Raw genomic sequence first — 22,356 nt, 5'->3', positions numbered from 1 at the left:
TCTGATTTTGACTTGCAGCTTTATTTATATCCTTATATTTCCAATTTATCAAACAACTGTGTAAAGTTGTAAAGGTGAGTCAACAGTCTGCATTTGGCCTAATTTCTTAAATCACAACAGTGTCTGTCATTAAACAAGCAAACAGGCTGCCAAAAAGAACAAGTTTATTTTTACAGTGTTTTCAATGGACGTCCAGCATATTTATCTGTGATGGTGATTTGTTCAGTTATTAGCCAATATAAAATTAATTATTACAGTTACAATATATTAAAGCTATGTTACCACTTAAAAAGCCCCTATAGAATGGCATAGCTTGAGCTGTGTTAAATGTATCCCAACTGCTTGCTGTTTATAAGTTGTGCCAACCAGGTTTTGGCAATAATTCTTTATTGATCTGCCTCAGGCTCAGACAAAAAAGTGGATTTTTAAAAAGTGGATTTTTCAGTGTCTTAATTCAAGTGCAAAGTGTCTATTTGGCATGAACATATTTCTTTTTCTCACAAAACTCATTCACATTGGGAATCTTGCAAGTAGTGGATACTGCAGAGTCTCTGCCTGCCGAAGTTCAGTTTTATGAGGCTTCTACTCAGCCTCTTTTAGCAAAGAAGAGTAGATGTTTGACTGGAGAAAACGTAGGTAACAATCGTTGTCCAGCAAAGAGTAGATGCGTTTCTGTGCTGGGAGCAGAGAGGTGTGAGAGGGAGCCTGCAGCAGCTGGAGGGTCAAATCTCTAGTTTTACTGTCCAGGTTTACCTACAAGATAACACAGCAATGTCATGATGATAATATGTTTAAAAGAACAAATGAATCCATAAGAATAAAAATAGTAATTTGTAAAAACAAACGCATTATCAAAATTCACTCTTTGATTCATGAAGACGCTTTGTATCATTTAACAAACTGTAACAAAATAACCTTAATTTAACAGAGTGTGGTACCTCACGAGGGGCGCCTGGTTGGATGTAGGTGGCACAGATGTTTTTAGCTCTTCTTTGCAGGCTGAAGTTGTTGGATGAGTGTCTATACTGCTCACAAGCCAAGTAGAACTGAAGATTCTCCTCACTGAATTCAGAGCGCAGGAATGCTCCAAACACCGAAACACCAACTGGCAGGGGGAGAAGGAACATCAAAGGGCATTATCTTATGTACCCTCACATTACACATGCTGTGCTTGGGGGAAAGCAATTTACATATAATTGTTAAAAGTTCCCAAGGCCTACTAAAGACATCAAAAGGACAGTTAAGCTTTGGAACATATATCATTTAGGCTTGTTCTCACAGTGTTTGGTATTAAACATGTCTGACTGAAATCGGTCTGCTACTGTATATTTAGGTTTGTTGACCTGCTCCACCCTGGTGTCCATGATGAAGCTGTTTTCTTCTCCACTGCCCTGAGACAGCATAGGAACCGCAGACCCACATGCCTTTCTGCATGTCCTAGTCTGAGCAGACACTCCACCTAGGCGTTAGGCCATGAGCACGCCATGCAACTAACTCAACCCATCAGACCTGCTAAACTCACTGGCTCATTTGACATGCTCCAGTGTTCATCAGAACGGGTCACAGTAAGAGGTTGTCTGGGCAGAAAAAATGTAGTATAAAAAAATTCAAAAGTTTATTCTCGTGTTTTGCTTTGTTTGTGGTGCTTAAAAGCAAAAAGGCCATTGAGCCTAGAGCTACAGATTTGGTTTGTAAAGCTGATGGCTGTAAGGAGTCACTTTATTCCTGCAATGTGAGATTAATCTGTTGTTTTCCCTTCATTATCTGTTATTATTGCCATTATTCCTAAAGCTAAAAAGTTAAATCTCTAATGCTAAAATGATAGCCACCATTACTTGGGGTTGGGCATCGATTCTTGAAATCAATTGGAACTGAAACTAACATTCCAATTCTCTCAGAATAATTAAACATTTTAAATTTCAATTCCTAGTTTTAATACTTAGTCTGCTGACTGGAAGAACAAGTCCCTAAACACCAACTAAGAAAAATCCACAGGATGTGTGACAGTTGTAGTAGCAATTGAAATTAACTTTTGTAAAAGAAATAACCAGTCGGCTCAGTGCAAAACTTGCAATATTATTATATCAAGCAAAGGAGGGTGCATGATCAACATAATTAAACCACTCTGGATTCATGATGTGGTAGTAACAGAGTGTCCTGTCTTTGACGCGCTGCGCCAGCCTTTCTCCGCTGCCTCTTCCACTAAGCCTAGCCCTGAACTGCAATCAGAATCAGGTAAGTAAAACAACAAAGATCTTGCTTTCTCATATTTATGCATTCAAGCGTCTACACACAGCTAACATGTGTTCTTGTCCAGAATGCTCACACATACTGTCAAGAACGGTTTCGGAGTTTTTATTGTACCTGTTGCTAATCTGAACAGGGTAGTACAAGTTATTTGTTTGATATTCTGCACCAGGTTAGCCAATCAAAAGAAGCTCAGTAACGTGTGAAAGTACCTACAGCATCAGACACTGGATCTGTATAAATGTGTTTAAAGTGCCGGTGACATGCTTTTCCCACAAATGCAGAAATTGAAAACATCTATATATATTGTTAATATGGTAAAATGGTGCATTGCTGGTGGTGGCAGCAATAATGCGACAGCAGCCGTTAATCTGCACCACTTTCCTGAGGCATAGAGGATCAGAGCTGGAAAACTGAGGAGGGACAGTTGGGCTGGTCCCACCAAGCACAGCCAATTGTGATCAGAGGACTTTTCAGCAAACTGCTTCCAACAAGAAACCTTTGAATTCAAGAGAAATTATGTCAGAGGTCAGGATATCTGACAGACGAAGGAGAATGTTGAAGCAGAGTCCACAGCCTCGCTGTTCAGAGCATCTGATGGGAAAAGATCGCCAAAGAAAAGATTGTTGCTGCTGTTGCTAAATGGATCAAGGCTCAGCAGGTCCTTGTCAAAAAAGTACATTTAGATATCAGCAGTTATTGTTAATAACTAAAAATCTGATTTTGTTTTATTATTAATAATAATAATATTCCAAAATTATTATTATTAAAATAAGATAAATCACACACGCATACAATATATTTAAGTAAATGTTTCTCTAAAGTCAGTCAGTCAGTCATTTTCTACCGCTTATGGTAGTGGGTCACAGGGAAGCTGGTGCCTATCTCCAGCAGTCTATGGGCAAAAGGCAGGGTACACCCTGGACAGGTCGCCAGTCCATCACAGGGCAATAGACATACAACCAAGCACACACTCATTCATACACCTAAGGGCAATTTAGAGTGACCAATTAACCTAACAGGCATGTCTCTAAAGTTTCTAATATAAAGTTTTAAAAAATGACCCACCAGGTAGCGTCTTCAAGTCTTGAATCATCCCTTCTTTGCTACTGCTATTGCTATTTGTTGCTTAGTTTGGTGCATTTAATGTTTAATTGCTCGGTATATAATACCTTAGTAAACCCAGTAACTGATCTAATTGATCTAATGTTAACAACTGCTAAAACATACACGTGTAAATATAAATATATTTGTATTTATTAATATAATGAGATCTAGTCCGTTTTTAGTGAATTATTTTGGAAATCCTGATGTTGTGCTTGTTCTGCTTCCTGGTGCTGTGGTGTGATTCATGCATACTGACTCCAGCCGTGCTCCAGCATCGGGCAAAAATAAACTCTGGTGGAATTAGATGGCCATCCACGCGTCGCAGCACTGGTGCTCTGCCATCTGATGAACGCTGACTTTCTTCTCCTGACTCTGCTGCATCTCTCTGTGATAGTGACTGAAATATATCTAAAGAAATATCAGATTATTTGCTGCTGTCTGTGTTGCTGCCATTGTAGCAGTGGTCAGTTTATGTGGGGGGGTTCCCCTGTGACGTCATAAAAGAGCGCAACAAAATCACAAAGGAGTAGTCTGGAAATGCCTTTTTAGTGAAATTTATGACCATATATCTCAACAAGCATGAATTTACTCTTTAAAATATTTTGTCAGTGTTTCCATATCTGTAATTGGATTTTTCATGAAAATATGATGTCATAGGCACTTTAATGTGGTTTTAAAAAAAAAGCTCTCATGAAAAAGTGTACACCTCGGAAAAGAAAATTCACAACATTTATATTCAAGTTCAAAGCTTTGATATTAATAAATGTAAAAAGTTTCCAGATTTAAAAATTATTAAGAAGTTTAGACGATTTCATCCTGAAAGAACTCTGGTTAGCTTGCTCATTTAAGCCATGTAAACTTTTTTGACCCTGCCTCTTAGAAGAATCAGAAACCAGAATGTTAGGAACCGGAATCAAAACGAGGAATCAGAATACGCTGCCAGAGCTCATACACATTTTAATATTTGTATTAATGGTATTTAAAAAGGTGCACATGGGAATTAAAGGTGTTGCCAAAAGAGGACCTGTTGGTTTGCGATAATAAAAAAAAAAAATTTTTTAAATCAGACAGAATCCAGAAATTGTAGAGCTCCGACTTTTTTTTTTCTATGCAGTTCTTCAAACATTTCATTCCAGTTCACAGCATGACATACATTCCAACAACAGGAGGGAGACCCCCCCTGATCTAAACCACCTGGCTTTTAAAGCATTGGCTCCTACCTGGACTAATTAAGGGGTGGAGACAACATTTACAGATAGAAAAACATTTGTACTAAACTATATTCCTATAAACATATTTACATAATTACAACTAACAACTCCAAAACTAAAACAAAAACAATCTGGACCCAATCAAAATCCAGAAAACATCTCCCTTCTCTCTCAAACAATGGATTTTCCCAATGAGGCTAATTGAAAACACCAGGTCCTTGTCAGCACTGCTCATGGGTGCATGACTGTAGACTCAGACACGTCTATGTCTGTTCGTTCTTCAACTTGTGATTCCATAACTCAATTCAAACATCATTCACTGTGTGGACTAGATAACACAGAGTAAAAATTAATTGTCCAAATGGTTCTAATTCTCCAAATAATGTTTTCAAAATATCTTATTAAAATTATATTTTATTTACCCTTCTGATTTGCTCTGTAAACTGTTTTTTAAAAACACATGCAAACTGTTGTTCCTAACTAGCTTTTAAAGCTTATATTCCTCAAACCTTGCTTCTTATACAAATAGATTCTCATTGCAACAATGATCACAGTTCAATGTGAATCTATTTGTTTTATTAGTAATTTTTTCAGTTTTATTCTTTTGTTTCTTTTTTTTGTAATTTATTAGTTTTCCCTATTCTTTTTATTTGTACTTAGTAGGCCTACTTTAGTTGAATGATACTAGCCTAGTTAAAGAACTCGTTGACTGAAGTATTTGAACTGAATGTTTAAATTATTTTGTTAACAAATACAAATTCTGCAGGGCTTGCTGTTTGAAAACATCACTGAGCAAATTCACTCCATCTGTTGTTCTATAATACCACACCTCACCAGGCAGGTATTCATAAAACAATAACTGTTGGAGACTGAGAGGTTATTGGCTATTATTCTTGATAATCAGGTGGTGACCTGACTTGGTAATTTTGATCTGTAATTTTGACCAAACTAAACATTTACTGTTGAAAAAAAAAATATATATATATATATATAGGAGAGTTCAATATATACCTACCCATCCACAGCTAGTCAGACAGAGACCCAGATTTTAGCCATTTAAAACAACCTAAACTGACAATGAATATATCTGAGAGGATAAACATCTACCATTTCAGACCACTGTGGTGTCACAAGCTTGTTGCTGAGACACATCAGTTTGCTTTGTGTCTGCCAAGTGAGATTTTTGCCGTAGCCTGTCAGTTGTGCAAAGACATAGAAGATGGGACGATCTCTTGCTTTCTAGGTTTTGTAGTTGTTTGGAAATTATCCTGACAGACTCACAGTCAACTCTTGTGAAGATGTTTAAAACAAATTAACAGTGTTAGTTGACATTGTGTAAGTCAACATCCATCCATCCACTCATCCATTTATCCATCCTCTTAAAACAAGATGAGGAGGATCGTGAGGGTAACAGGTCCAGGAGGGAACCCCAGACATCCCAATCTTTAATGGCCATTCTCCATTTTATTGTAGAGCACTCCCAATGTGTTCTCAAAGTTTGGTCCCTCCAGTGAATTCTGGGTCCACTCCAGGTTCTCCTACCTGTGGTGTGCCTAGAAAACCTCCAAGACTAGGCACCCAGGAGGCATCCTGATAAGATGCAAAATCCCCTTAACTGACACTGTGGGGTAGCACAGCTCACCCAAGCTTACCCCAGATCATGGAGCTCCTCACCTTGCTCTTAGGGCGTGTCCAGCTACACCACAAAGAAAGTTGTATTCAGTTACTTGAACCTGGCCTCTTCCTCTTATAATGATGAACTCAATGTAGATGGACCATTAAATCAAAAGCTTTCCTTTATGGCTTCTTCACGAATTTTACCCCAAATAAGGAAAGTGGTTGTCCTATACAGGCACCTTGTTTTCTACAGAACTGTCTGGGATTGGTCTTTCTAAACTCAGTGGCAGTTTGAACTGCTTTTATCTCTTGATGGGAAGGTGCCCTCACCAATAGAATCTGTTTATCTGACAGTAGGTGACAGATAAAGGCACACTAACATGCCAAAAGACATGTAGTTTGCACATATACAGCTGTAGATTTTTTTCACAGTGTGTTAGCTCAGTGACCGCACAGATATTAGGGCCCCTGATATCTGACTAAGTTCCCAGACTGTTTAAAGCATGCACAAACCTTTTCATACTGCCACTTTGCCCTGATTTCTGTATAGGGCCTGGAAGCAGCAGTGGATGCTTATCCATGATGAACAGCGCACCGGCATGGTTTGATCAGAGTATCTGAGGACTGGTCTTATGCCAATCTAACCATGCCAACTCCTAGCTGGCAGCATTGCAAGTAATTTACGGAACAGTATTAAACATCCTGGATGGCATAAGCTAACATCATCTGCTAAATATAAGCAATTTACTTATTGCCCTATTACAGTGTCTGAGTTTTTCCCTCTCCACCAGCTCCGTATTGTGCAGCAGCTTTGACTTACTACTGATATGAACTGACCCAGGCACAGCTTTCGTCATCGGGTAAGAAAAGGTGAATCAGCGAAATGAGTAGTGCCCTCCATTACTCCTCTATTTTGTAGTAAAGGAAATAGCGGCTTATGTGGCCAACAATTAAAAAAAATAAACGTTAACAAAAGGTGGGCCCAGCTGGAACCAGAAGCAACCTACCCTCCTGGTCCTAGTTTCTCCTCAAAGAAAATATAATGTAAAATTATCAGAAACACAGAAACTGAACAGGGCTCTTGCTGAATACATTTCCATGGACTAGGTCCTTATTTACACAGTAGAACATTTGTTTTCCATTTAAATGTCACAACTGAATCCAAGGTACATACTTCTATAAAGAATATTAGCACTTTGGTTGTCTTGTCTACTGTTTTGCCATACAGGAAACCTTAAATTTTATGTGTTTTCTGATATTTATTAGAATGAACCCTATGGCTTCTGGGGTTTCAAAATGAATAAAGTATTCAAGTTTCTATCAGTATAAAATTTTAAATTTTACTTTCATGAAAACCTTAGTAGAAACAATGTATTCCAGCCTTGAAGTTGGCTACACGCATGACCATTCAATGGTCAGTTCATTATTAATAAATCAAACCTCTTTCGTTCAAAGGGTGTAAGCCACAAAAAACCTAACAGCTCCTCCTGATTCCTAGGTACAACAATCAGTTGGCGCCACTTTAGAGTTATTTTTTTTAAACATGTGGAATATAATTCTAAGTATCTTAAGCATAACAGTGGAAGAGCGCACCATGCATTTTAAATATGGAGCCAAGCAGAAGGAAACAGAGAGCAACGAGAAGGGAGCCCAAAACTAAGCCCTGGGGCACCCCATGTGAGGTTCAGAGGATGATACATGGTCTCCCAGGCCAACGCAAAAATTCTGAATTTACAAGTATGATCTGAACTAATCCCTTGGTCTATCCTTGATGTACATCTGCTGTGCCAAAATATTTAGTCTGACAATGTTTAAAATAATAAGCACTTTGGAATGAATCTCGCCCACTTCTGGCACCCTGCTGCTTAGAAACCATTATTATAACATTCTAAAATCTTATGCTTTTGTTTCCTTGGGTGTTTGTGTCCTGAAGATGGGTCATGGCTTTAGGTTCTTTGTCATTGTTCAGAAGATTTCACAGGCCACAAATGAACTAGTTTTTTTCTACACGTTTGCCTAGATCCTTATCTTTTTACAGCCAAAAATGTTTGTGACTTACTTTGGCTGGCCAGCAGGGCATTCAGAGACTCGGCCCAGGTTTCCAGCATATCTCGACTGATTCTCCCCTTCTTATTGTGGCCCACCTGACTCCACTGACGCATGAAATGCAGACGAGACCTTCTTTCCGTAGCACTGTGATCCAGGGCCAGAAAAGGAAACAGAAAGACATGCAAATATCAATAAAAAGGTGATCATATCTGAAGCTGCAACAAGCATCACACCTGATGAAACAAATACCAGTACAGGAAATGTAACAAATTCAGATCAAAGAAACTCAACTAACCCACCCTACCATGAAGTGACTGGCAGAAAGATAAATGAAGCATGGTTCTCACCTGTTTTTCTCTTCTGTATTAAACAAGTATGAGTTTGAGGACTGTGGACTCTGAAACAAAATCATACAGTTATTTTAAAATCTTCTGCCATTTCAAGAAATTCCTAGAAAAGCAACTTTTCCATTCAATCTTCTAATAGTTTTTACATACAGAACTTAAAATTCCTCATTTGATATTGATTTACCTCACTTCAGCTCTTTAAACTAATTGCTTTTTGAAGATCAAATCAATTAATGGCCCAATCAGTATGCAGATTTGTCCAGCTGCACTTGTACAGCTAACACATACTGACTGAGCCAACGGGGAACATTTTGAAAGTGAATGACAAATGTGTATTTAGCGTCTCTCTTTAAGGCATCTTTTTTAACATTTCTGAAAGAAAGATAAATGTCTATATGGTCATTCATAACGTTTAAAAACAAATACTGTTTGCCCAAACTTGTGTTTTAAGTAATACATACAGTTGCTAGTAAAAGTATTCGTACCCCTTGAACTTTTCAACTCAATTTTCAATTCAATTCAGTTTATTTATATAGCGCCAATGCACAACACATGTTGTCTCAAGGCACTTCACAAAAGTCAGATACATACATTCCAATTAATCCTAACCATGGAACAGTGCAGTCAGATTCAGGTATTTATTCAAATTGGATGAAAAGTTTTTCTATCTAAGGAAACCCAGCAGATTGCATCGAGTCAGAGATTTGTAGCATGCACTCCTCCTGGATGAGCATGTAGAGACAGTGGACAGTCACTGGCATTGCAACAGTGGAGAGGAAAAACTTCCTTTTAACAGGAAGAAACCTCCAGCAGAACCAAGCTCAGTGTGAGCGGCCATCTGCCATGACCAACTGGGGGTTTGAGAGAACAGAGCAGAGACACAAAAAGAACACAGAAGCACTGATCCAGGAGTAGTTTCTATGGGAAGGAAAAGTAAATGTTAATGGATGTAGCTCCTTTAGTCGTTTCATCTAGAAAGAAAGAACAGAAACTCTGAGCCAGTTTTCAAGGTTAGAGTCTGAAAGAGAGCACATATAATTAGTTACAGTAAAAGCTCAGTCAGTAGCTATGTCTAGGAGAGAGACTGGGTTAAACACTGAAAGACAGGGCCATGTGGATCATCTGTAGAAGGTGAGCATTAAGTTGTTGCCAGCAGAAGCTTGGACAATGCCCCTCTCCAGAAAGGTGTCACAGGTAAACACAGAGTCAGGCCAGGTGTAGCTTCTAGGAAAAGAAAAGAGAGAACATAACGTTAAAAACTGAAATAACAGCAAATACTGCAAAATTGAAGAGTAGCGTGAGAATCTAGCGAAGAGGGTGAAAGTGATCATTATGTCCTACAGCAGCCTAAGCCTATAGCAGCATAGCTACAGAGATAGCTCAGGATAACCTAAGCCACACTAACTATAAGCTGTATCAAAATGGAATGTTTTAAGCCCAGCCTTAAAAGTAGACAGGGTGTCTGTCTCACGGACCAAAACTAGGAGCTGGTTCCACAGGAAAGGAGCCTGATAACTAAAAGATCTGTCTCCCATTCTACTTCTAGAGACTCTAGGAACCACCAGTAAACCTGCAGCCTGAAAACGAAGTGCTCTGTTAGGAATATAAGGAACAATCAGATCTCTGATGTATGATGGAGCTAGATCATTAAGGGCTTTATATGTGAGAAGGAGATTTTTAAATTCTATTCTGGATTTAACAGGGAGCCAATGAAGGGAAGCTAAAGTACAGGTCCTTCTCAAAATATTAGCATATTGTGATAAAGTTCATTATTTTCCATAATGTCATGATGAAAATTTAACATTCATATATTTTAGATTCATTGCACACTAACTGAAATATTTCAGGTCTTTTATTGTCTTAATACAGATGATTTTGGCATACAGCTCATGAAAACCCAAAATTCCTATCTCACAAAATTAGCATATCATTAAAAGGGTCTCTAAACGAGCTATGAACCTAATCATCTGAATCAACGAGTTAACTCTAAACACCTGCAAAAGATTCGTGAGGCCTTTAAAACTCCCAGCCTGGTTCATCACTCAAAACCCCAATCATGGGTAAGACTGCCGACCTGACTGCTGTCCAGAAGGCCACTATTGACACCCTCAAGCAAGAGGGTAAGACACAGAAAGACATTTCTGAACGAATAGGCTGTTCCCAGAGTGCTGTAGCAAGGCACCTCAGTGGGAAGTCTGTGGGAAGGAAAAAGTGTGGCAGAAAACGCTGCACAACGAGAAGAGGTGACCGGACCCTGAGGAAGATTGTGGAGAAGGGCCGATTCCAGACCTTGGGGGACCTGCGGAAGCAGTGGACTGAGTCTGGAGTAGAAACATCCAGAGCCACCGTAATCAGGCGTGTGCAGGAAATGGGCTACAGGTGCCGCATTCCCCAGACCTGGGCTACAGAGAAGCAGCACTGGACTGTTGCTCAGTGGTCCAAAGTACTTTTTTCGGATGAAAGCAAATTCTGCATGTCATTCGGAAATCAAGGTGCCAGAGTCTGGAGGAAGACTGGGGAGAAGGAAATGCCAAAATGCCAGAAGTCCAGTGTCAAGTACCCACAGTCAGTGATGGTCTGGGGTGCCGTGTCAGCTGCTGGTGTTGGTCCACTGTGTTTTATCAAGGGCAGGGTCAATGCAGCTAGCTATCAGGAGATTTTGGATCACTTCAGGCTTCCATCTGCTGAAAAGCTTTATGGAGATGAAGATTTCATTTTTCAGCACGACCTGGCACCTGCTCACAGTGCCAAAACCACTGGTAAATGGTTTACTGACCATGGTATCACTGTGCTCAATTGGCCTGCCAACTCTCCTGACCTGAACCCCATAGAGAATCTGTGGGATATTGTGAAGAGAACGTTGAGAGACTCAAGACCCAACACTCTGGATGAGCTAAAGGCCGCTATCGAAGCATCCTGGGCCTCCATAAGACCTCAGCAGTGCCATAGGCTGATTGCCTCCATGCCACGCCACATTGAAGCAGTCATTTCTGCAAAAGGATTCCCAACTAAGTATTGAGTGCATAACTGTATATGATTATTTGAAGGTTGACGTTTTTTGTATTAAAAACACTTTTCTTTTATTGGTCGAATGAAATATGCTAATTTTGTGAGATAGGAATTTTGGGTTTTCATGAGCTGTATGCCAAAATCATCCGTATTAAGACAATAAAAGACCTGAAATATTTCAGTTAAAGTGCAATAAATCTAAAATATATGAATATTTAATTTTCATCATTACATTATAGAAAATAATGAACTTTATCAAAATATGCTAATTTTTTGAGAAGGACCTGTAGGAGAAATATGATCTCTCTTTTTAATTTTCATCAGAACTCTTGCTGCAGCATTTTGAATCAGCTGAAGGCTTTAACTGCATTTTGTGGACATCCTGATAGTAAAGAATTACAATAGTCAAGCCTTGAAGTAACAAATGCATGCGCTAGTTTTTCAGCGTCACTCCTCGACGGAATATTTCAAATTTTGGCAATGTTCTGGAGATGAAAGAAGGAAATCCTAGAAACCTGTTTAATATGGGATTTAAATGACACGTCCTGGTCAAAAATAACACCAAGGGTTTTTACTTTATTACCAGGGGTCAATTTAGTGTCATCCACATTAATTGATTGACTAAGCAGTTTCTTTTTCAAAGATTCTGGTCCAAAGACAATAACTTCTGTCTTGCTTTGTTTTGCTTTGATTACTGCTCCGCACACTCTTGGCATTCTGTTGATGAGCTTCAAGAAGTAGTCATCTAAAATGGTTTTCCAACAGTCTTGAAGGAGTTCCCAGAGATGCTTAGCACTTGTTGGCCCTTTTGCCTTCACTCTGCGGTCCAGCTCACCCCAAACCATCTCGATTGGGTTCGGGTCCTGTGACTGTGGAGGCCAGGTCATCTGGTGCAGCACCCCATCACTCTCCTTCCTGGTCAAATAGCCTTTACACAGCCTGGAGGTGTGTTTGGGGTCATTGTCCTGTTGAAAAATAAATGATGGTCCAACTAATTGCAAACCGGATGGAATAGCATGCAGCTACAAGATGCTGTGGTAGCCATGCTGGTTCAGTATGCCTTCAATTTTGAATAAATCCCCAACAGTGTCACCACCAAAGCACCACCACACCATCACACCTCCTCTTCCATGCTTCATGGTGGGAACCAGGCATGTACAGTCCATCCACTCACCTCTTCTGGGCCGCACAAAGACACAGTGGTTGGAACCAAAGATCTCAAACTTGGACTCATCAGACCAAAGCACAGATTTCCACTGGTCTAATGTCCATTCCTTGTGTTTTTTAGCCCAAACAAGTCTCTTCTGCTTGTTGCCTGTCCTCAGCAGTGGTTTCCTAGCAGCTATTTTACCATGAAGGCCTGATTCACACAATCTCCTCTTAACAGTTGTTCTAGAGATGTGTCTGCTGCTAGAACTGGGTGTGGCATTGACTTGTTCTCTAATCTGAGCTGCTGTTAACCTGCAATTTCTGAGGCTGGTGACTCGGATGAACTTATCGTCCGCAGCAGAGGTGACTCTTGGTCTTCCTTTACTGGGGCGGTCCTTATGTGAGCCAGTTTCTTTGTAGCGCTTGATGGTTTTTGCGACTGCACTTGGGGACACTTTCAAAGTTTTCCCAATTGTTCGGACTGACTGACCTTCATTTCTTAAAGTAATGATGGCCTCTCGTTTTTCTTTACTTAGCTGCTTTTTTCTTGCCATAATACAAATTCTAACAGTTTATTCAGTAGGACTATCAGCTGTGTACTGTATCCACCTCCTGCACAATACAACTGATGGTCCCAACCCCATTTATAAGGCTTGAAATCCCACTTATTAAACCCGACGCCCTGTCGGGTTTAATAAGTGGGATTTCAAGCACCTTCACACCTGTGAAGTGAAAACCATTTCAGATGACTACCTCTTGAAGCTCATCAATAGAATGCCAAGAGTGTGCGTAGCAGTAGTCAAAGCAAAAGGTGGCTACTTTGAAGAACCTAGAATATAAGACATGTTTTCAGCTGTTTCACACCTTTTTGTTCAGTATATAATTCCATGTGTTAATTCCTAGTTTTGATGCCTTCAATGTGAAGCTACAATATTCATAGTCATGAAAATAAAGACAACTCTTTGAATGAGAAGGTGTGTCCAAACTTTTGGTCTGTACTGTATGTACCTGACTTTTGTGAAGTGCCTTGAGACGACATCTGTTGTGAATTGGCGCTATATAAATAAACTGAATTGAATTGAATTGAAAACTAACACTGCACCTCATTCAGAACACACCATCCCCACTGTCAAATATGGTGGTGGCAGCATTATGCTCTGGGGTTGCTTCTCTTCAGCAGGGACTGGGAAGAAGGTCAGAGTTGATGGGAAGATGGATGGAGCCAAATACAGGGCAATCTTGGAAAAAAACCTGTTGGAGTCTGCAAAACACTTGAGACTGGGGCGGAAGTTCACCTTCAAACAGGACAACGAACCTAAACATAAAGCCAGGGCTACAATGGTACGGTTTAAAACAAAACATATTAATGAGTTAGAATGGCCCAGTCAAAGTCCAGACCTAAACCCAATCAAGAATCTGTGGCAAGATCTTAAAACTGCTGTTCACAAACGCTCTCCATCTAATCTGAATGAGCTTGAGCTGTTTTACAAAGAATGGGCAAAAATTTCAGTCACTAAATGTGCAAAGCTGGTAGAGACATGCCCTAAAAGACTTGCAGCCGTCATTGCAGCAAAAGGTGGTTCCATGAAGTATTGACTCAGGGGGGCTGAATACTTTTGCAAAATGCCCCATTTCAGTTTTTTACTAAAACAAATTTTTTATAAAAAAAACAATTTTTTTAAATCATTTTTAGTACTCTTCACATTTGTATACCACTTTGTGCTGGTCTTTCACATAAAATTCCAATAAAATATATTTAGGCCCGAGCAGGAAAACTGCAAGGGCCTATTGTAATCGCAAGAATTCTTATTCTTTCTTTCTTTCTTTCTTTCTTTGTTTTTTCCGTTGTGTCTTTGCGGGGCAATTTGGGGACTTTGCCATGCACCAAAATGCGTAAGATTTTACCCAAAATTGTCTCCCGCATGAAATTCTTGTTCCATAATGTCGTTGTCAATGGGCGTGGCCAAACCACTTAGCCACGCACCCAAACGTGAGATTGGCCGAACCGTAAGTCGTAGAGATCTGAAATTTGGCACACTGCTAGAGCTCCTCAAACCAAGAAAAAAAGTTTCTTGAGGGTATGCCCTAAAACGCACAGGCAGTCGGTCATTTTGGGTCAAAGGCAAATTTTTGGCCGTTTTTCACTTTTACTCACCTCGAACTTTAATGAACCCCTCCTGGGGATTTTGAGCTATCGCCTTCATATTAGGTCAATATGCTGATAAGGCATGGGGGATTAAAAGTTATTAAAATCCTGAGTTTTCGGCCATCTTTAGGGGGCGTGGCTGGGGCACAACTTGGTGTTCGTGCCGAAAGAGAAAAATTGCAATAACTTTCTCGAAGAAACGCCAAATCACACCAAAGTTGGCATGAAGGAGGACATTCGGGTTCCCGACGACCCTATGGGGTTACATGCTGACAACATCAAAGCCACGCCCCCTGAGAACCAGAAATCACTTTTTTTTACCGAGCAAAGGCGCTATCTGGCTTTCTACACTCAATCAACTTGATCATAAAAGGGTGTGGCCATGGCGGCGAGGCGAATTCAGACATCACGCCATGGCCATACGTTTGGCTCTAATTTCCACATAGATCATCTGATCTGCACCAAATTCAATGGGATTGATCCTTGTCCAGTCCCCAACAGAGATCTGATGACATATTTGGTGTGCGTGGCCTAATTCGTCCACAGCGCCACCTACAAAATTTTAAAAAATGAGCCCCAAGCCATGCTTTGACCGAGGATTCTGAAATTTGGTACACATATGTAACTTGTCAGGACCTACAAAAATGTCTCTTGGAGCGTTGTTCCAAACCCCACAGGAAGTCGGCCATTTTGGATTGAAGTTGCTATTTTGACCGTTTTTTGGGTGTTTCTACCCCGCATATCTGAGCGAACTCCTCCTGCAGCTTTTGACTTAGACACTTTAAAATCACTCAGTATACTCTTAAGGCATTGGGGATCAAAAGTTATCAAAACCTTTTTGATACATGATAGCGTGTGGGTGTGGCCAAAATATGACTTCTCGCCATAAAAGACAAAATTGACATAGCTCCTACAAGAAAAGTCACACACACATAAAACCTTTTTAGATTGATATACCTCTAGGCCTGAACAATATTCACTCATCACATGCTGACATCATCGAAGCCCCGCCCCCTGAGAACAGGAAGTGTCATATTTTCCTTTACAGAATACATTTTTTATGTTCTTCACCTGATCAATGTGAAACTGTCCCAAGTAACAGATAACATGATGGTCTTAGACAGTCGCCAGTACTGACTGCTTTAGCTGAAGGGTGTGGCTATGATGGCGTGGAGAATTCTGATGTCACGCCACCGCCATACATTTGGCTCTAAATTACACATGGATGATCTGATTCACTCCAAAATGAATATTGTTGATCTTTGTCAGCCCCCAAACGCCTCTATTGGATTACATTGGAATTTGGATCAACAGCGCCCCCTACAACACTTCAAGGGCGATATTTCCCTCATACATCATCGGATCCACTTGAAATGTAGTATACATGATCATGAGTTAATGATGGATATGTTGACACAGTGAACTAATGACAGGATTTTAACCCCACCCACAAACAAACAAGTGACTACAGCTTCCTTTTGGAATGTCCGATTTACTCCAAACTTATTATAGTTGATCTTTTTCAGCCCCCAAACAGCTCTATTCGGTTACATTGGAATTTGGATCTGCAGCGCCCCCTACGACATTTCAAATGCTTTATCTCCCTCATACATTATCGGATCCATTCCAAATGTAGTATACATGATTATGAGTAATAGATGGACATGTTGCTCACAGTCCCTCTTAGTGGCGACGTTTGCAATTGAACAGTGGCCTCATTGGTGGTGTGCAGCAGGTGATGCCAGGCTCCCGCGGTGGCTGCACAGGCCGAGTTGTGCTGAGGTGCGAGGGCCTTCAAGGCTGCTTGCAGCTTTAATTATGTTTGTGACTATATGTGGAAAATTTCAAGGGGTACCTTGAATACCTTTACAAGCCACTGTATGTTCTTACAATCAAAAGCCTTCTTCAAAAGCAATAAACCACTACACACATTTGATTGGGCTCCCCAAATCACTCGCCTGCCACCCAGCTCACATGGCACCCTACTTCCACTTCCCTACCAGCAGGAGGTGAGCCCACATGGATTGGACTTCCTGTTGCTCTTTCAGTTTGAAGCCCTCAAACCAAGACTCAAACACCCCATACCAACTTCCATGCACAGTGAAAGATTGATGATTGGGGCTTTCTTTCTGCCACCACAGGCCCTGACTACCTTAATATAATAAGTTTGACCATGAACTCCTCCGCACAGCAAAGTATACCAGCATCAAATGTGAGGTCGCCTGTCAGGGGGCTGAAGCTTAGGAGAAATTGGGTCGTCAAATAAACAATGATCAAGAACCCAGCAGCAAATGTAGAACAGAATGGCTACAAAAGTAAAGAATCAAGGTGTTTCAATGGCACAGTTAAAGTCCAGACCCTGACTGGAATAATGTAGTGGGAACTTCAAAGAAATTAATTGCATGCAAATTTTAATGAAATGGGACAATGTTGTAAAGAAAGAGCGGTCCAGAATTCCTTTGCAGCATTATGCAACTGATAAAGTCAGACAGAAAATCACTAAGTTATTGGTGCTACAGGTGGTTTCGCAACTATTGAATCATTGAGTCTACTTAGTTCTCCCCGTGACAGTATTAATAACCATGGAAACTTGTTTTTTACTGAAAATCTTTTATGAGTGAAACTGGGTTCATCAAATGTGAAACAGCTGAGTCCTATTTAAACATTAATATATGGATTAATCTTCTACATTTCAGTTCCTGGTGACAGGAATACAATGAGAAGTTAACTTGGTAAAACATTTAAAATAAAAAAACAGATACTAGAGCTGAAATCAACCCCAAAATCCTACTGAGGCCACACTTGTGCTTGTATTTGAATATGTATAAGTATACAAATAAACGAATCATCAGACCAAGATGAATCAAATTAGATTTTGATCCCTTTTACTGTGTTTTTGCAAGATTGAAAAAGCGATTTTTTATTAAAAGAATACAAATTTTTCACGTCTCTCCCTGCATTTACTTGCTATGCTGAATTTCATTAATTTAGCCGTCTCTCATGAAGTTTGTGGTTTTCGCTCAGTCTGTTTCATTTGGAAGAAACAAGGAGTTTTTCTTTTTCACTGTTACCAAAATGCTTGGTCAAAGTAAAAAATTCTGATTTTCATCCTGTATCAGTGTTAGGCCTATTTATTGCAATTTTTAAAGATGAGTACTTGTTTTTTTTTAAACACTGAGTTTTGGTAAAACCCGAGCATAAAACTACAACAGTGCCACAGGTTAGCTTGTACACAATAGGAAAAGATGTTACTGAATGTAAATGTAATGGACATCCTACCTGTCCAAAGAGACTCTTGAGGTGAAGTTTAGCAGCTGAAAGTTTGGCTCTGTGGTGGTGGCTTGGCTGGGACTTTACAGGGGAGGGGTTGGAGGAGACTGATGGAGACATCTGATGTTGGCCATCTGTTTCGACACTCTCAATGTCCCCAGCCACTGGGGCAAGCTGGCTGTCACTGTAAGCCCTGTAGCCTTCGCTGATAGTACACACTTTCAGATGGTTCATATCCTGTTTCCCCAGCCCACTGAGGTTCTCGATGCTGAAGCTGTGCTCTTTAATCTGCTCATTCCTCCTGACCTCACTTGGTATCTTTGTCGGCTCTTGATTGGTGGGAATCAGGCCACCTGACCCTGCATCTAATTCATCATTTTCCAAATGAGGTGTGAACCTGAGTGACATTTTCCTGATTCCAAATTCTGGCTTCTTCTGTAACATTTTATCCCATTGTATGGTGTCAAGATCCAGAAGGGATCCCTCAGAGCTGAATCTACGCATGTTTTTTTTAAGGAACGTGATGTATGACAGCAAATATTAAATGATCAGACTGAAGTGCTGCAAATAGAGAAAAGACATCAATAAAAATGGTGAAGTGGACATCATAGGCTTTATTCAGCTCCAAGTCAAAATGTGAAACAGCAACTCACATTGCTGACAGAGGGATCTATGAAAGAGCAACACCAAAAGCATCACAATGTGACAAATGTGAAGATAAAACTATACTACACTAAATGATAATTCTAAATTAAATATAGCCAATTTAAAAGGTATAATTAGTTCATTTAAAAAGTGACAAGTGGGCAGCCAATTTATATAGCTAGTGTAACTGTAGGGAGTTGTATGAAGTTGTATGTTAAAGTAATTCAACGGGGAGAGCTGTGCAGGATGGCCAGCAGGAGACAGACCCGTCACAAAGCATTAATCAGAGAAAGCTAATGGCTTCTCTCTTTCTACTATTTTAATGGAACATCTTCCCTGAAAGTCTTAGTGGGCTTATTACTTCTTTTTTCCTTTAGGAACTTATGAGTCCCATTTAAACATTAATTCATGGATTAATCTTCTACATTCCAGTTCATGATGACAGGAATACAATCAGAAGTGAACTTCGTAAAAAAAAAAAAAAACAGATACAATACAAGAGCTGAAATTACCCCAAAATTTTACTGAGGCCACACTTGTATTTGAATATGTATAAGTATACAAATAAATGAATCATCAGACCAAGATGAATCAAATTAGATTTTGATCCCTTTTACTGTTTTTTTCAGCAAGTTGAAAAGAGGAGAGGCAAAGCAAATGGAGACAGTCAGAAACACATAAGCCACTAATACTTCTAAACACCTAACGAAGAGGACAAACACATAGTTTTCATATTTCATGACCAACCCATAAATAAATATTTTAAATATTAGCAAAATACCACTAAACATAGAAACATTGAGACTAATCACTGGATTCCACTTAAGCTGCTAACAATGAAACTGACAAGAAAGCTGAATGGAGACCCACCACATCTTATCTCATCTAGTTTACTTTATCATAGATATATGTATACTTTAAATGTGGCAACACTCATAATTAAAACTCAAATAATTGGGGGGAATTGGCCAAAGCCGTCAATTTAAAAATATCCTAAAATCTCATCAGTTACTATTTTCGTAAAGACGTAGTCTTCCTCTGCATAGACGCATTTTTAGACTGAAAACAAACATCACTAAATCCAGGGGCATGACTGTCATCCCTCCTGATTCTTTACCCAACCTCATCCCCTTACTTTGGGTGACCAGTTTACACAGTCATTTTCACAGGTTTCACTGGAGTTGCAGCCAATTAAACTTGCAGTATCATGTCTTTGTCCAACGCATAGTCTATTATACGTTTTCCTGTAGCCTAATTCATCTGTAAACTAAACTACTGGATCAGATTTTTTTTTTTGTGAAGCCAGCACATTTAAGTGTTTAACTTTGGTAGTTTGTTGTCTTTGGTAGATGTAACTGACTAACCACTATATACTTTATTGCAATAATGAAAAACTACCGCCGTGCCACATGAAACGTACAAACGCCGTTTCTTGTCTTGCCGGATGGAAAATGATGCGCAGCCACGGAATCAGTGTTCAGCAGGTAACCGCAAACAGAAACGCTGAGGAGAGTTCGGTTTGTTGTTGGTCTTTGTTTGTTTTTATCGTCACAAACCCACTGGTTTATTGTGACACAGTGAGATCTACAGTCAGGCTTCAGAATCTGAGATTTTTTCCTCGAACACTTGTTATCGGTAAGAAAGCCACTTTCTTAAAGAAAGCTGCCATTTAGACAGCAGTCACCTGAATCTGGTTTTCTTTGAGCCACCTCATGACAAACATTTACAAACCTCAGTGAGTTTCCCCTCTTTCCTTAGCAGATTAGTAAACGTTCCTTACTGCGGGTTCCATGAATTTAAGGCTGTAGACAGCGACCAGGATTGCAAATCTCCAAGAAGTAAGGAAGTCCTGCTGCTCCTGGTGCCTCCTCTTTCTCCAGCGACGTTCTCTTCTCCTCGGTGACGGGGAGAGATCCTTCAATGTTCCCTGTGACACTACATGCTCCTCCTTCACTCTTCAAGCCTGCCACCACACCTTTACCTCTGCCTTAACTTGTCAGTCTGTCTCACACACACCGACACCTGCCAAGAATGTACCGTTGGAACAGTGTATGAAAACTGTTGACAGAGATAATTTGACATGTTCATAGAAAGACTCCTGACGTCATGTGGGTGGCGATGGAAGTGGTTGACACTTAAAACTACACAGCCGCGCTATGTGATCCACACTGTCTTGGACACCTGGTGGCGCTGTTACACCTGATAGACACTGCTCATGTAAAGAATGACAACAATTTGATGTCAGTTTGAGGAACCGGCACCACGGAAGGTTAATAAAGTTGAAAGTAGAGATGAATGGATCTGTTGATCCGTTGAGAAAAGAGCACACAACTTGTTTTACATAGAGGCTCTCTGGGTTGTAGATTATGTAGTGAACTAGCTATATCTGGTTGACTTGTGAAAATCAGGAAAATTGATTTAGCAATGAATCTTTCATAATTCGTGTTTAGATGATTGCACAAACACTGTTACTCATCTACTCTGCATAAAGAGTTTTGTTACAATCCTTTGAAATCCATAAAAGGGATGAAAGTTTGGTTATTATAGAATGATTTTCAAAGATAAAACCTGTTGCCAAACACCAAGTGCATTTATTTTTGTGTTTCTTATGCAGGATGTGTGTTCTTTTTGTCTGCTCTTCTGGATGGTTTCTCTGCTTGTCCAATGTCACTGCTATCTCCATATGCTTTATATAAAGTTTATTAAAAAAAAGGTGAAGGCATTCCCAACAGCCTTTCAAATTGGGCTGGTCGCATGTCTTTGTACAGCTCTAAACTATACTTTACTTAGAAATGAAACACTTTTATTCATGTATTTTCTATACCAGCGTAATCCTTGCAGGGGTTTATCCGCATGCAATCAGTTGTACTCCCTGGACAGTTTCCCAGTCCAAATAAATACATATTTCACTGATGGTTGTAAACTTTTATTAAATAAGTAATTTGTCTGTTTTTGTGGATAGTCCAACTCTCTACATAAGAATGTCCATAATATAAAAAAACAGGGCTTCAAACAACTTCCAAATTTAGCAATTAATTAACATTTTCCTTATTGTATGTATAGTGGCTTGTAAAAGTATTTATCCCTCTTGAACTTTTCCACATATAGTCACATTACAACCACAAACATATAACAACACATTTAGGCAAAAAAGTTAAATTCTGGTCTGGTCTGGTCTGACCAAAGCACCTCCTCCCACATTTGTGTTTGTCTTTCTCATAAAATTCCAATTTAATATATTTGTTTGTGGTTATAATGTGACTATATGTGGAAAAGTTCAAGGGGCATGAATACTTTTACAAGCCACAGTATATTGGCATAGGTATTAATATAATGTGTTTTCATCCTTGCGAGTACATACAAGACAGGAATCATGTTATTAGAGTTTTTATTCTTCCAGTCAAACATCACACTAAGGTTTACTCTGGAACATGCAGAGATGAAAACATTTGGACTTGAAAATCTGATTATTACATTACTAATGTACCACAGCTACTATCAGAACATCTAATACAGTTTTTGACAGCATGTCTTGAAATGATGTGTGAATTTGTATAAT

General features: G+C 39.6%; 1 protein-coding gene and 1 long non-coding RNA gene across 5 annotated transcripts; one reads left to right on the top strand and one right to left on the bottom strand.

Annotated features, from left to right (window-relative positions):
• On the bottom strand, nt 1–21,643 carry si:ch211-152p11.4 (regulator of G-protein signaling 21). 3 transcript variants are annotated; one of them, XM_047384495.1, is made up of 6 exons: nt 20,578–21,643; nt 18,162–18,713; nt 8,579–8,628; nt 8,242–8,375; nt 939–1,105; nt 1–753 (listed from the first exon to the last, which is right to left on the bottom strand). In XM_047384495.1, exons 2-6 carry the CDS (start codon nt 18,654–18,656, stop codon nt 583–585), a joined length of 1,017 nt encoding a protein of 338 aa, XP_047240451.1. In that variant the 5' UTR covers nt 18,657–18,713; nt 20,578–21,643; the 3' UTR covers nt 1–582. The 3 variants fall into 3 exon arrangements, with proteins under 3 accessions (XP_047240451.1, XP_047240449.1, XP_047240452.1); XM_047384493.1 differs by having other exon boundaries at nt 20,529–20,667; XM_047384496.1 differs by lacking the exon at nt 18,162–18,713 and having other exon boundaries at nt 20,578–21,618.
• LOC124879772 lies at nt 18,731–21,710 on the top strand. Of its 2 annotated transcripts, none has more exons than XR_007041117.1 (2): nt 18,731–20,432; nt 20,559–21,710. It is a non-coding gene; the product is annotated as an uncharacterized LOC124879772 (long non-coding RNA). The 2 variants fall into 2 exon arrangements; XR_007041118.1 differs by having other exon boundaries at nt 20,556–21,710.
• The last annotated feature ends 646 nt before the right edge of the window (nt 21,711–22,356 follow it).

This window comes from Girardinichthys multiradiatus, chromosome 13 (genome assembly GCF_021462225.1).
Source record: "Girardinichthys multiradiatus isolate DD_20200921_A chromosome 13, DD_fGirMul_XY1, whole genome shotgun sequence".
NCBI classification, from domain to species: Eukaryota; Metazoa; Chordata; class Actinopteri; order Cyprinodontiformes; family Goodeidae; genus Girardinichthys; species Girardinichthys multiradiatus.
This window is presented reverse-complemented; position numbering and strand designations above follow the sequence as displayed.

Bases quoted from the DNA above. Each gene is read 5' to 3' on its own strand.
- si:ch211-152p11.4 (XM_047384495.1), bottom strand. From the start codon at position 18,656: ATGCGTAGATTCAGCTCTGAGGGATCCCTTCTGGATCTTGACACCATA. The intron at 8,629-18,161 runs GTAGGATGTCCA...ATTTTGTTTCAG, and splicing joins TCAAGAGTCTCTTTGGACAG to AGTCCACAGTCCTCAAACTC. The intron at 754-938 runs GTACCACACTCT...GTTATCTTGTAG, and splicing joins AACCAGGCGCCCCTCGTGAG to GTAAACCTGGACAGTAAAAC.